This window comes from Entelurus aequoreus, linkage group LG24 (genome assembly GCF_033978785.1).
Source record: "Entelurus aequoreus isolate RoL-2023_Sb linkage group LG24, RoL_Eaeq_v1.1, whole genome shotgun sequence".
Lineage (NCBI taxonomy): Eukaryota > Metazoa > Chordata > Actinopteri > Syngnathiformes > Syngnathidae > Entelurus > Entelurus aequoreus.
The window spans coordinates 35159891-35176638 of NC_084754.1; the positions used below are offsets into that span (position 1 = coordinate 35159891).

Consider the following 16748-nt stretch of genomic DNA (forward strand, 5'->3'; position numbering starts at 1 on the left):
TTTATATTTACATCTAAGACAATTTCCCAACTCATATGGAAACGGGGTTTGTAATTGTCTTTTTCCGCTTTTGTATTTCACCTGGAAGGTCACGTGTTAATGACCAAAGGTTATTTCAAGCTCTGGCTTTTCCTACCCCAAAACTACACTTTATCTGCTTTTTAGGTCCTCTTTCTTTTCATAATATGGGCTATTAAATTGGTGGCCCACAAGTTCAGTAAAAAAATTGAATAATTGTGTTTTGCAGCACATTTAAAAAAAACAAAACATTAGAGTGCTGTCATAAAAATGATCTTTGATTCATTTTTTTGCATATTGGTCCTTAAAAACAGCAGAGCGCTCCTGTAACTTTGACATAATAAATAGATCGAAATCAAATGTCTACTATAGGACGCTGGTTCTCCGAAGTCTGGCCCCTTGGTCCTTAGCTCTCTGTAAATGTGGCCCGCAAAACAATTTAGTTGAATATTCCTTCCATGTACACTCTACTGATTAGCATTAGCAATTTTACTTGGTGATTTCAGCACCACCTAATTTGGTAATGACAATTACAACTAAGATGTGCATTACAACCAAACAGTTGGTGTGTAATTAATACAATACTTACAGTATATACACTTTGTAGGACTAAACATAAGACAAGACTGGCACATTCAACTTCATGGCAAAGACTATTTCCTGGCCACAGCAACACACAAAGGTCAAACCGAAATTATTGCATACTTGCTGTAATACATTTTTGGAATTTTCAAAAAATAGAAACTTACCTTCAGCTTTGGTGGTTTTATTTACAGATGGTGTGGCAACAGCCTGACACTTGGCTAACTGTGAAGCTCTGTAAAACCTAGCCTAAACACTACTGCTGTCTAATGTCTTGGAATTGCAACTGCATGCATGTCAACAAAACACTTGCAAATGAGACTCAGAAACAGCATAGTTATTATTATCAGCTGACTGTTAAATAATGAATAACCTTTTTTTTATACATTTTATTATTCAAGAATTAACATTTATTACCAGATGAACACACACAAAAGTACCAACATTTTTGGTACTTTAATCATGTTATTTCTTCAGTTCTTAAAAATATTTTGTATGTCGACTTTGTGCTTTTTCAGAGGAGGGTGTTTATTCTTATAGCTGCCGCTGTGGTGGACAGTTCAGCATTACACAAGAGGAAATAGATGCAGAGATGCTTCGGAGGCAAGGTGCTGCTAAAGAAGAGGACACAATGGAGGGCCACCATTGGGTTGTATGCTGTGACACTTGCTCCCTCAGTGTGTATATGACATTTCCATCAAATAGCACTCCAATTTCCAAATATGTTAATAATTGAAGTGTGTTTACATACGCTTATCAATTGTGTTTATTCTGATATAAGGGCTGGTTTTACTACATATGTTTTCTCTACTTTAAAAACAAATATTTGTTTAAAAAGAAGTTTTTTTATAAAAATAAAGCAAGTTTGGATTTTATTTTGTCCAAAACTCAACAAAAGTAACTAATTTTCCCCCAGCCTTAATTCTTGCTTAGTGCTTGCTGTTTTTAAATTTGTATTTTAAGGAATACACATTAAAAACAATTTTTGGTCTGCATATTGTTCAGTAAACAACACTTTTAAACTTAGGTTTAGCTTGTGTGCAATTGTGTGCTTAGCTGTAGCTGCCGACTTGAGTGCTCTCCTCAGGTATGAGTTATGGTCTCTCCCTGGCTTGGAGGCTGGCTGTCTCCTGCTTCTCCCAAGCTCTGTCCTCTGCCAAGCGCGTCTGTCTATGGCCTGCCAGACGGCACGGTGGGCCTGGTTCTGGGGGTCCGGTTGCTGGTCGGCCTGCCTGCGTGGGGCCGGTGGTTGAAGTTTGTTCCCTGGATACCGCACCTGCTTATTTGGATTGGGCTCACCACTAATAGTACTAACCTTTAACAGTTAATTTTACTAATTTTCATTAATTACTAGTTTCTATGTAACTGTTTTTATATTGTTTTACTTTCTTTTTTATTCAAGAAAATGTTTTTAATTTAGTTATCTTATTTTATTATTTTTTTTAAAAAAGTACCTTATCTTCACCATACATGGTTGTCCAAATTAGGCATAATAATGTGTTAATTCCACGACTGCATATATCGGTTGATATCGGTATCGGTAATTAAAGAGTTGGACAATATCGGAATATCGGATATCGGCAAAAAGCCATTATCGGACATCCCTAATATATATGTGTATGTATGTATATATATTTATGTATATTTAAGTGTATGTGTTTGTATATGTATATATATACAGTATGTATAAATATATAATACTGTACATACATATATTTAAATGTATACAATACAGGCCAAAAGTCTGGACACACCTTCTCCTCATTCAATGCTTTTTTTGCCAAGAGTGTGCAAAAAAGTAATCAGAGCAAAGGGTGGCTATTTTGAAGAAACTAGAATATAAAACATGTTTTCAGTTATTTCAAATTGTTTTGTTAAGTTCATAACTCCACATGTGTTAATTCATAGTTTTGATGACTTCAGTGACAATCTACAATGTAAATAGTCATGAAAATAAAGAAAACACACTGAATGAGAAGGTGTGTATATATATATATGTATATATATATATATATATATATATATATATATATATATATATATATATATATATATATATATATATATATATATATATATATACATATATATACTGTGTATATATATATATATGTCTGTATATATATATATATATATATATATATATATATATAATATATATATATATATATATATATATATATATACTGTATGTATATATATATATATATATATATATATATATATATATATATATATATATATATATATATATATATGTATGTATGTATGTATGTATGTATGTATGTATACTGTATATGTATATATATATATATATATACACACATATATATACTGTGTATATATATATATATATATATATATATATATATATATATATATATATACATATATACTGTGTATATATATATATATATATATATATATATATATATATATATATATATATATATATATATATATATATATATACTGTATGTATGTATGTATGTATACTGTATATGTATATATATATATATATATATATATATATATATATGTATTTTTTTATTTTTTTTAAATTAAATCAACATAAAAAACACAAGATACACTTACAATTAGTGCACCAACCCAAAAAACCTCCCTCCCCCCATTTCTTTCTGTTATCAATATTCTGGTTCCTACATTATATATCAATATATATCAATACAGTCTGCAAGGGATACAGTCCGTAAGCACACATGATTGTGCGTGCTGCTGCTCCACTAATAGTACTAACCTTTAACAGTTAATTTTACTCATTTTCATTAATTACTAGTTTCTATGTAACTGTTTTTATATTGTTTTACTTTCTTTTTTATTCTAGAAAATGTTTTTAATTTTTTAATTTTTTTTAAAAAGTACCTTATCTTCACCATACATGGTTGTCCAAATTAGGCATAATAATGTGTTAATTCCACCACTGCATATATCGGTTGATATTGGTATCGGTAATTAAAGAGTTGGACAATATCGGAATATCGGGTATCGGCAAAAAGCCATTATCGGACATCCCTAATATATATATATATATATATATATATATATGTATATATATATATATATATATATATATATATATATATATATATATATATATATATATATATATATATATATATACACTACCGTTCAAAAGTTTGGGGTCACATGTAAATGTCCTTATTTTTGAAGGAAAAGCACTGTACTTTTCAATAAAGATAACTTTAAACTAGTCTTAACTTGAAAGAAATACACTCTATACATTGCTAATGTGGTAAATGACTATTATAGCTGCAAATGTCTGGTTTTTGGTGCAATATCTACATAGGTGTATAGAGGCCCATTTCCAGCAACTATCACTCCAGTGTTCTAATGGTACAATGTGTTTGCTCATTGGCTCAGAAGGCTAATTGATGATTAGAAAACCCTTGTGCAATCATGTTCACACATCTGAAAACACTTTAGCTCGTTACAGAAGCTACAAAACTGACCTTCCTTTGAGCAGATTGACTTTCTGGAGCATCACATTTGTGGGGTCAATTAAAACTTTAGAACGGAACTACCGTTCTAAAGTTTGGGGTCACCCAAACAATTTTGTGGAATAGCCTTCATTTCTAAGAACAAGAATAGACTGTCGAGTTTCAGATGAAAGTTCTCTTTTTCTGGCCATTTTGAGCGTTTAATTGACCCCACAAATGTGATGCTCCAGAAACTCAATCTGCTCAAAGGAAGGTCAGTTTTGTAGCTTCTGTAACGAGCTAAAGTGTTTTCAGATGTGTGAACATGATTGCACAAGGGTTTTCTAATCATCAATTAGCCTTCTGAGCCAATGAGCAAACACATTGCACCATTAGAACACTGGATTGATAGTTGCTGGAAATGGGCCTCTATACACCTATGTAGATATTGCACCAAAAACCAGACATTTGCAGCTAGAATAGTCATTTACCACATTAGCAATGTATAGAGTGTATTTCTGTAAAGTTAAGACTAGTTTAAAGTTATCTTCATTGAAAAGTACAGTGCTTTTCCTTCAAAAATAAGGACATTTACATGTGACCCCAAACTTTTGAACGGTAGTATATATATATATATATATATATATATATATATATATATATATATATATATATATATATATATATATATATATATATATATATATATATATATATATATGTATATATATATAAATAAATGGGTCATACTTGTATAGCGCTTTTCTATCTTCAAGGTACTCAAAGCACTTTGACAGTATTTCCACATTCACCCATTGATGGCGGGAGCTGCCATGCAAGGCGCTAACCAGCAGCCATCAGGAGCAAGGGTGAAGTGTCTTGCCCAAGGACACAACGGATGTGACTAGGATGGTAGAAGGTGGGGAACCCCAGTAACCAGCAACCCTCCCATTGCTGGCACGGCCACTCTACCAACTTTGCCATGCCGTCCCATATATATATATCCATCCATCCATCCATTTTCTACCGCTTATTCCCTTCGGGGTCGCGGGGGGAGCTGGAGCCTATCGCAGCTGCAATCGGGCGGAAGGCGGGGTACACCCTGGACAAGTCGCCACCTCATCACAGGGCCAACACAGATAGACAGACAACATTCACACACTAGGGCCAATTTAGTGTTGCCAATCAACCTATCCCCAGGTGCATGTCTTTGGAGGTGGGAGGGGCCTGTCCCCAGGTGCATGTCTTTGGAGGTGGGAGGGGCCTATCCCCAGGTGCATGTCTTTGGAGGTGGGAGGAAGCCGGAGTACCCGGAGGGAACCCACACAGTCACGGGGAGAACATGCAAACTCCACACAGAAAGATCCCGAGGCCGGGATTGAACTCACGACTAAACAGGACCTTCGTATTGTGAGGCAGACGCACTAACCCCTGCGATGAGGTGGCGACTTGTCCAGGGTGTACCCCGCCTTCCGCCCGATTGCAGCTGAGATAGGCTCCAGCGCCCCCCGCGACCCTGAAGGGAATAAGCGGTAGAAAATGGATGGATGGATGGATGGATTAATATGTATATGTATATATATATGTATGTATGTATTTATGTATGTATGTGTATATATATACATATATATATAGATATTTTTATATGTATATATATACATATATACATATATATATATATATATATATATATATATATATATATATATATATATATATATATATATATATATATATATATATATATATATATATATATATATATATACATATATATATAGATATTTTTATATGTATATATATACATATATATATATATATTATATACAGTGTATAAATATATATATATGTGTGTATATATATATATATATATATATATATATATATATATATATATATATGTATATATATATATATATATATATATATATATATATATATATATATATATATGTATGTATATATATATATATATATATATATATATATATATATATATATATATATATATATATATATATATACATACATATATATATATATATATATATATATATATATATATATATATTATATACAGTGTATAAATATATATATATATATGTGTGTGTGTGTATATATATATATATATATATATATATATATATATATATATATATATATATATATATATATATATATATACTGTATATGTAGTTAAAGTCAAATATGTTATAATAATGGTAGCTCCATTTACGGCTTTCATTAAAGTTGTCAGGTGGAGCACAGAGACTCTTGTGGGATTTAGTGTGAGCCAAAGGTAGAAGAAGGAGATGCTGGTTTGTTCCCAGGAGAACACACTAGAGGGCTTAGTCTTCATCAGAGCAGCATCATCTTCACCCTGGTGACTTTGCTGCATGTCTCAACTTGCCTTTTGGCATCATACTTTTTTTGAAATATCTAATGCCTTCTGTCCTTCTCACACAGACTGACACTCATTGAGAGCATAGATGTCATATTTATTGTTGGCACTGAATGACTTGGATAAAGACTTGAGTTTACAGACTGGAATGTGTGTCTGGGACTTTCATCAACAGGAATTCAGGGCACACATTTCAATTCATTTTGGATTTTCCTTATTTTTCAAAGTAATACATACGGACTCAGATTGATACAGTTGGGAAAATGAATGACTTGATCCCCTTAAAAAGACAGACAGTGCATAATTGTACAGTGGTGGGGTCAATATGACATCATTTGCATATATTTTCTTTATTATTATTGCTATGAATTGTGTAAACCCACTACAATACGTGCTGTCATGTCTCCAGACATCCAAAAAAGTTGCTAAATTTGTCGTGAATCGCTTTTGAGAAAGAAAGTCCCGAAAAGGAGTTGGAAAGATAATAGATTTATCCAGAAAGCTGCCAAGTTGACAACACTGCGCTGAGGCAACAAATAAATACGCAAAGACCTGCCTTAGGGTGCTTCTGATTGGTTTGCACTGAGTGGTGCCTTTCATGCTTAGCTAGATTTAGGCACACGATGTTATGGATTGGTCTGTGATTGGTCAATCAGAAATACTGTCTGCCAAGTTGCTCTGTTGTTGTCAGTCGCAAACGACAACGGTACTCTCCTATTACGTCATCACAGAATTCTCACAATATTAGAGCGGCCATATTTTGTAAGAGATCTAGAATCAACCGATTCATGACTTTCCAGCCGGACATCGACTGATACACGTTACATACAGATCCATCTAGAGGCTCGCCCTAACCCTCGCGCTAACCCTCACCCGCACACCCTAACCCTCGCCCTAACCCTCGCCCGCTCACCCTAACGATGAACTCATATCTCTAAAGCTAAAATCGGTTATCGGTTTGTACCTACTAATTTTTACACGGATACATTATATATAATGTATGTATGTATATACGGTATATATATATATATATATATATATATATATTACGGCTGTCAAACTATTAAAATATTTAATCGAGATAAATCGCAGTTGGTCTGTAGTTAACTCAAAATTAATCAGTCAAAAATTTGTCAAAAAGGAATCAAGGCGTATGTATATTAATCACGCGTTATAAAAAATAGCCCTAAAATATATATTTATATATATATATTATATAATATTTAAATAATGTACATATATGTGTATGTATATGTAAATATAAATACAAAATTAACGAGTTAACTCATGTGATTAATCAGAATCGGAATCAGAATCAGAAATACTTTATTAATCCCCGAGGGGAAATTTAAATTTTCAGCTCAATCCAATACAAGATCATACAAACATTACAGGGAGACAGAACAGGATCACTGACAGGTCTACCAACTTCCTGCGCCCCTTACAAAAAAGGTGAGATACAGGTAAACAGTGGGTGTGGGGGGAAAAAACAAACAAACATCGGTCTAAGCCTGGGCCCTTGGAGAGGGGTTCCAGACTGAGGCCAAGGGAAAAAAACAACTCATAGCCATAGCACACATCCCTCTTCCATGTGTGTAAGAGGGAAACATCAAAGGACATTAAAGACATTAAAAGAGCAGAGCTGATGCAAGCAGCCACTTGTACATGAATAACAAGTAAAAGAAACATATACACTGTGGTGGCCTCTGCGGTGTTCCACGCCGTCGTCTGCTGGGGTGGGCGGAGCATGGCCAGAGATAGGAGCAGACCCAACAAAGCAACCAAGAGAGCCGACTCCGCTCTCAGCCACCCACCAACTCTCTGCCAGTGTCCAGTCCACATGGATGAGCGAGGATACGTCCAAGGAGACCCAGGTGTCCGATACCTGCTCATTCAGCCAAGACACTGGGAAGCCTGTCCGTCAGTGCTAGCTCCGCAGTCCTGTCTCTATCTCGAATCACTAGCATCTTTGCATTAATCATGGATATATGCAGATTATTCAAGCAATATATTTGTCCGTACATACTCTTTTACCTTAACCGCGGATGGTCACCTGATAGGCAGCGTGAGTGTTATACAGGAAGTGCAAAGATGACTGACTAGCGTACTCACTGGCAAATGTTTTCCTCCAAATCCACCAATACGGGACTTTAGCTGAAACTGTTTTGAGCAAATTAATGTAATGTAATGTAATGTAATGTAATGTAATGTAGTCCATTCAATTAACACACTTGAACATTTTTCCTGTATGACATTCTGACAATAAAATCGCTTTCCTGCTTGTTGGCTCACAGACCGTGGTCGAGGAGCGCAGGGGAGACGTTCCCTCCAGGACCGATGTTTTGTCCAGGTCACACTCTTCACTTTACACGGCAGTTGGTCCGTAAGGCTCCGCTCTTTGGTCGGAATGAGGAGGCCGTTGATTCGTGACAATATTATTGTACACTTGATTTATAATTGCTACAGGGCACATGCGGACATCCACCATGCTATTAACACTCCTGCACATGCTAGCGCTACCTCTCCTTACTTAGTCACGTCACTCCTTCTTAAAGGGACACACCACACATACGCTACTCTCACAACAGCTGCTTTAAAACACGCCTCGCCAAATGTGGCAATTAGTATTAACACCTTTGCTTCACATTTAGGTAAACATTTCAATAATAAGCATTCAGATCTGCACAAGGAGTTATAAAAAGTGACAGGTAATAATGTAGTTGTTACACTTTTCCAGTTGTTCAGGTCCCATGCAGACCGTAGTGGAGGAGCTTAGGGCAGACGTTCCCTCCAGGGGGTTTTCGTTGGGGGTAACACCCTTCACTTTACCCGCCAATGGGTCTGCTCTCTGCTTTCCGGTCAGAATTTGAGGCCGCCGATTCGTGACAATCTGGTTGCTTTATTTGTAGTTTTGCAGGACACAAAAGGACCCGATCATCTCTACTGTGCGATGCACACGCTGACACTCCCTCTTTACTCGTGCACTGACCTCACTCAGCCAACACGTTGCCATTCTCACAAACACATACAGTACTCGAATCCAGTGACTCTCTCTTTACTCGTGCACTGACCTCACTCAGCCAACACAAACACATACACTACTCCAATCCAGTGGTTCTCAAATGGGGGTACTTGAAGGTATGCCAATGGGGGTACTTGAAGGTATGCCAATGGGGGTACTTGAAGGTATGCCAAGGGGTACGTGAGATTTGTTTTAAATGTCTGTCAAAAAGAAGTGTGAAAAGAAATGCAACAATGCAATATTCAGTGTTGACAGCTAGATTTGTTGTGGACATGTTCCATAAATATTGATGTTAAAGATTTCTTTTTTTGTGAAGAAATGTTTAGAATGAAGTTGATGAATCCAGATGGATCTCTATTACAATCCCCAAAAAGGGCACTTTAAGTTGATGATTACTTCTATGTGTAGAAATCTTTATTTATAATTGAATCACTTGTTTATTTTTCAACAAGTTTTTAGTTATTTTTGTATCTTTTTTTCCAAATAGTTCAAGAAAGACCACAACAAATTAGCAATATTTTGCACTGTTATACAATTGAATAAATCAGAAACTGATGACATAGTGCTGTATTTTACTTCTTCATCTCTTTTTTTTTCAACCAAAAATGCTTAGCTCTGATTAGGGGGTACTTGAATTAAAACAAATGTTCACAGGAGGTACATCACTGAAAAAAGGTTGAGAACCACTGCTCTAATCAACTAACCAGCTCCCCTGCTGTGCACATGTAGATAGATACCATGTAGATACATAACATGTACGTTTGTAGATACATAGACGCCTCCATGGCTGCTTGGCTTGATGCCAAATATTAGCAGAGTTAAGACCGCCCACTTAGCGTCAACTAATGCAAGTGAAATGACTACATTTTGTAACAAATTCATACAATTTGTGTTTTGTCTTTAATAAATGTGATTTACCTGCTACTTGGCATATTTGTGTACATTTATCCATAGTTTTGTTTTTAGTACTTATTGATAATTGTATTTTTCTTAAAGCACAGACTAGATGCGACAACCATGAATCATGAATCATTTAATATAATTTCAATAAAACTTTATCTTCTATTCTAACTTAATCCTTGATTATGGCAGACTATATGTAATATGGAAAATTGTAAACTGTTCTTTGAGTGCAACAAGAAAACCCAATGTGTTTAATGCCTTTTAATTTATATTTTAACCTTGTAAAATTGTTCTTTGACTGTGAGGGTTTAACGAATTGTAAGATTTTCTGTTGAAATAAAGAGTGTGGTACCGGTACCAAATTATTATATATATACATACATATATATATATATATATATATATATATATATATATATATATATATATATATATATATATATATATATATATATATATATATATATATATATATATATACACACGGTAACTGGGACCTAGTGGTCTCAGGCTAAACTGTAGGGGATCTCGGAGCAGCAGTGGGCCCCAGAGGCGAGGTGTGCAGGCCCACTGGTGTGTGGACACGCCCTGGCATCCGCCAACCACTGCCCCACCTATGGATCAAATAGTCGTCATCCCCCCTCGCGCCCCACCCGCTGCCTTGTGGTACCTTTGGGAGAAGGAAAGGCTATGGGAGTAAACCCAGACAGAAAATCAGGAGTGGAGCCCCTGAGGCGGCTGGGCGTCATTGCTGACCCTCTGCTGGCAGCTCCTGCAGCCAAGCCCATGCCAGACGTATTACCTTGCTTTCCTCTGGGCCACATCCACACGGCCGAGAGGGGGATCTTGATGACTGGGCAACCCAGGATCTCCATATTTTCTGCCCAGGCATGCGCCACGGAGAGGTCACTCCAGCCTCCCCCCTAAAGGGAGGAAACAACACGGATGCTGGAAGTCCTAAGCTCCACCCGATTGGCACCAGCTACGACGGTGGGAGGAAGAACTCCCCCATTGTCACTACTGATGGACGGATGCCTATAAAAAATATATATATATACATGTGTATATACAGTATACTGTATATATATGTATATATATATATATGTGTATTTGTATATATATATATATATATATATATATATATATATATATATATATATATATATATATATATATATATATATATATATATATATATATATATATATATGTATATATACAGTATATATATATATATATATATACATATACATATACATATATACACACACACACACACACACACACACACACACACACACACACACACACACACACACACACACACACACACACACACACACACACACACACACACACACACACACACACACACACACACACACACACACACACACACACACACACACACACACACACACACACACACACAGCTTCCCGTGGACCGTTTACAGTCCGCAGCTTGTTTGCTATGGCCCTCAATACATTCTAACAACAAATGAATGAAATATACTATATGGTAGTACACTAATTTGCCCTGTCAGTCACAACGTAAAGATTCCATTTTTTTGTTCAGACATCTGATATGTTTTACCATCTTTAATGCTCAAATTGTGGCCCCTTGCATCCTTTCCTGTATGTGGAAAAAGTTGTGTAAACATTTTGTACCTGTAACGTGGTTTGGTTCACATGTGGAATTTCTGAGACTATTACGCCAAATGGATTTTGTGTGCATGACAAAAGGTTGAAAAGTGATCTAAAGCATTGTAATTGCAGGTGGTACGTTGGTGAAAGTCATTTAGTTTCTGTCTCTGTCTGTCACATCAATATTCCACCAACCCCTCATTTAAACATCAGCTGTCACACCTTCCCCTCCCCCGTCTAGATAATCTCCACTAACCACTTTCCTTGATTGTGATGAAGAGTCGGGAAAAAAAAATGAAATCATTCAGACAATGCGCATCCCCCCGCACCCCCCTCTCTTCTGTCAAAGTTTTAACTTTGTTCGCTGTTTCCCTTTCAGAAAGCAGCATGGCTGCACGGCTTAGACGGGATAAAAGATGAGAGACGATCATCATTCAGTCTCTGTCAGCTGTGACCTTTGCAGGTTGGATGACCACAGAGAGCAGAGTCATTACCAGTCTTTATCCCTTTGTGTGTCTGTCTCAATCCCGCTGGGAGGAGAATAGCTCTGTCATTTAGGGCACTGCTTTTCAACTTGCGGTTTGGGACCCATGTGGGGTCACAAGATCATTTTGCCAGGTCATAAGATACATTTGTATGGCAATTTGAATTTGATTTGACTTATACTTTCTGGGACATTTTTCATTTAATTGCAAACCTCACGTACACATTTGGAAGCAATTGTTCAGCTGATTCGGGGACGATGGCTCGCTATGGAAAGTACGCGTTTCACTTCTGAAACCGATATTGGAGTCTTAATTATTGTCCGATAGCGATATTGTTCTGATAAAATATCAGCAGAAATTGTGGAACGGAACTTGATTGTAAGTACATAGAAATTTGTTTTCAGTACAAGTGTCACAGCGCGGATTCAAACCCGCTTCTCTCCTGCAACTGAGTGTCACAGTTCCTCCTCTGGCTGCTCGCCCGAACATGCCCCCGCTCACGCTGTCGCCCACGCAGCGACAAGCCTGCACACAATCACAATCTGCACACCTGGGACGGATGAGGGCGAGCTGCAGTGACGTGCAGTCGGGGGAGGCAGGGGAGGCGGTGCCTCACATAACATCATGGAAAGAAAAAAAATGTAAAAATTAAATTGTTATATGTATCCAGTGATTATACTATAAAGTTATTTTCCATTTAACTTCACCAGTTTTAGATTATTTTTATTCAAAATCGCTGAATTTTCACATTTGACGTTCAAATACTGAGAAGAGTCTTGCGGTGAGTCAGCAGCCAGTTGAGCCTCACCATGGATTGCGCAATGACTGGGCTAACTGCTGGCCTGCTGTGCAGTGAGAGCGTATTGCTATATGAATTATATTATACATTTCCATAGTTTAGTTAGCTGAGGTATATAATGTACAGTGTATTTTGTCAACAACTGTATGTGTGTAACGTATTTTTTGTGCTGAGCAATCATAAAACGGCTGCGAAGACGCACTGGGTGAGGCACGCTGTTCTCCCGCCTCATGGTGGTAGAGGGCGCTAGTGATCTGAGGGATCATTCTTGCGACTACTCGGCTGCAGAATAAGTGACAACAAGCTACAGTTAGCAAGTCAAGTGCAGCGGCAGCGATCGTTTATTTTTTCCTCTTGCAGACTTTTAACATGGAGGATTACATATCTAAAATAAAACCGTTTTCTAAACTGGACTTTCAATCCAAGCAGGAGGTAATAATTAAAGGAAGACCAACGCTGGAGCTAAAAGGTTTGCTTCAGACTTCAACTGGACATTGAATATTGTCTTGCACGCATCCGCCACACCATTGCAGCTCTCGAGTGCATGAGACTGGAGTTCAAAAGTTTCTGTGAGAAGAAATGCAGAGCACTTGGCCTGGCAGACAGTCAATTAGATCTGAAGGAAAACTAGTGTTCTGTAACATTCTGGATGACATAAGCTATCAAATGAAGGCTAGTTTGATCATTTTGGTGAGCTGGCTTTCCTTGGTTTGGTTGATTGTTCAAAATTCAGTGAAATGTCAAAACATTTTGATGACACAAAACTGCAGAGCCTGTCAAAATATGCCAGATTCTTTGACTTTGTGCAACTAAAGGCGGATCTTGTTAGACTGTATAGCTCACAAACGGTGAGGGATGCATGTAAATCTCCTGGACAGCTTCTCAGCTTTTTGGCCCAGAAGGACCTCATCCAAAGTGTTCCTGAGGCGACAAAGTTACTCCAGCTAGTGCTCACTGTTCCAGCATCGGTGGAGCGGTCATTCTCAGCACTGAAAAGAATCAAAACATACAGTCGGAACAGGACCGATCAAGGACGACTTTCTTCCCTGGCAGTGATCTCCATTGAGACAAAGATAATTTTAAAACTGAAGAAAGATAAGGAAGACTTCTATAAACAAGTTATCGATACTTTTGTTCAGAAGGAGCAGCGCATGGACTTCATTTATAAATGAAGGTAAGACCATAAAAACGTTTTTTTTAAAATGTGCTTTTTTGTGTGCTACAGTTTTTATGTGAGTAAAGAATGCTGGTATGAGCTTTGAAACATAACCCATTAACTTCTGCCAATCAAATGGTGAATAAGATACTCTTTAGGGTTCATATGTTTGTAAATCTGACTGTGATGAAGTCAGTGCCTCACCAGCCATGAACCTCACCGCACGTCACTGGCGAGCTGTATAAAGGACCCGTGCACCCAAGGATCCACGCGGGAACTTAGTTTACCCTTTGGATACCGTAAGGCTTATACTCTCTCTCTCTGCGCTTTTCCCTCATGTCTGACATCCTTGTTTGTTCTCCCGTGTTTCCGCAGTGTTTCCCTTCCGTTGCCCTGGATCTCGACCTCCTCCCTCGTTTCCCGACTCCTCGCTCGCCCCCGGACACTGACGTCTCACTCTGCCCCCCGAACCCCTCGTGGATCTTGGACCCCTTTTGCCTTGCCCTTTTTGGATTTGACTGCTTTCTCAACAACAACACTAGGTAACACACTTCAGATATCTACACACATAGTCTTACACTAAACACCCTTGTATTTTGGTCACACACTCCATTCTATGTGGGCTCTGTACCGAGGATGTCGTTGTGGCTTGTGCAGCCCTTTGAGACACTTGTGATTTGGGGCTATATAAATAAACATTGATTGATTTATTCTATAGTTTAGTTGTATTGTTTATTATTATATATATATATATATATATATATATATATATATATATATATATATATATATATATATATATATATATATATATATATATATATATATATATATAATAAATTATTGAACATACTGCCCTCTGGTGTCTGAGCCATCACATCCCCTTGGTAAACATAACAACAACCCATCCAAGAACAGACATACAGTAGATCAGACCTGGGCAAAATAAGGCCGGGGACCACATACTACAAGACGAGGTCATGCAGATTTCTAAATGGGTTACAGAAAATACGATTAAATTTAATATTTCCAAAACAAAATGTCTTATTTGCTCAAATCATGCTCAGAGAAAGGAACGCATATTAAGTGTTTTTTTGAATGGAGTTCATATTGAAGAAGTTAAAGAGGCCAGATTGCTGGGAGTTACAATAGATGAAAGACTATCACTCACATTAATAACATAGTAATACAAATGAGCAGAAGCATTTCAATCATAAGAAGAAGTGCCTATTTTTTAACCAACACAACTACTAAACAAGTTATACAATGCCTTGTATTGTCACATCTTGGCTACTGCCCAACAATCTGCTCTAATGCATCTAAACAAGAACTAAATAAAATCCAGCTTACCCAAAAGAGATAATGAGATAATGCATAATGAATTGTCATGGATGAGAGTTGGTGAAAGACTAGCTTGTAGTTTGATTCTATTTTTTAAAAACCCTTTATTATACATACCATAAACCTGCTTATCTGTATTGTCAACTGTTGCTTGCTAGTGACAGTCACAACTGTAGTACCAGGCTAGCCCTGAGAGGTGCTCTCACTCACCTTAAACCCAAAACTGATGTTTTGAAAAAGAATGCTATGTATAGGGCAATCACTTACTGGAATCCACTTCCACAATATCTGCTATCAATCACCAGCAGAGTGGCTTTTAAGACGTATTGTGTAAAAAGAAATGATTCTAGATTGTACCTAATGTCATGACTGGTTCATTTATCTTCTTTCGAATTGTTTTGTTCTTAAATTCATTCTTGTTTCTGATTATCGTTTTTATATTCATATTATCTTGATTTTGTATGTACTTTATGTCATATTTTATTCATTATGGTACTTTTTGGTCAGTTGGACTGGACTCTCACAATATTATGCTGGATCCACTCGACGTCCATTGCACCGGTCGCCCAATTGTTGGACAACCAAACAATTACACAAGGGGACTCGGTAAAGAATCTGGGTATTATCTTCCACCCAACTCTCTTGTTTGAGTCACACATTAAGAATGTTACTAAACAGCCTTCTTTCATCTCCGTAATATCGCTAAAATTCTAGCATTAAAATACTACAGTTGGTACAAAATGCGGCTGCTAGACTTTTGACAAGAACAAGAAAGTTTGATCATATTACGCCTATACTGACTCCCCACATCTGCGGTCCCCTCCAAGGTTTTTCATTGTAACCCATTGGGTTGAGTTTTTCCTTGCCCTGATGTGAGATCTGAGGATGTCATTGTGGCTTGTGCAGCCCTTTGAGACACTTGTGATTTAGGGCTATATA

The 16748-nt window shown here is 36.8% G+C and overlaps 1 protein-coding gene across 2 annotated transcripts in view; it reads left to right on the top strand.

Moving 5' to 3' along the window:
* The window catches only part of dnajc24 (DnaJ (Hsp40) homolog, subfamily C, member 24), a 35124-nt gene extending 33649 nt beyond the window's left edge, over positions 1 to 1475 (top strand). For both annotated transcript variants that reach the window (XM_062035393.1, XM_062035394.1), the window contains one exon: positions 1119 to 1475. In XM_062035393.1, the coding sequence (XP_061891377.1) occupies positions 1119 to 1336 (218 nt within the window). In that variant the 3' untranslated portion in view covers positions 1337 to 1475. The remainder of the gene's footprint in view (positions 1 to 1118) is intronic.
* The last annotated feature ends 15273 nt before the right edge of the window (positions 1476 to 16748 follow it).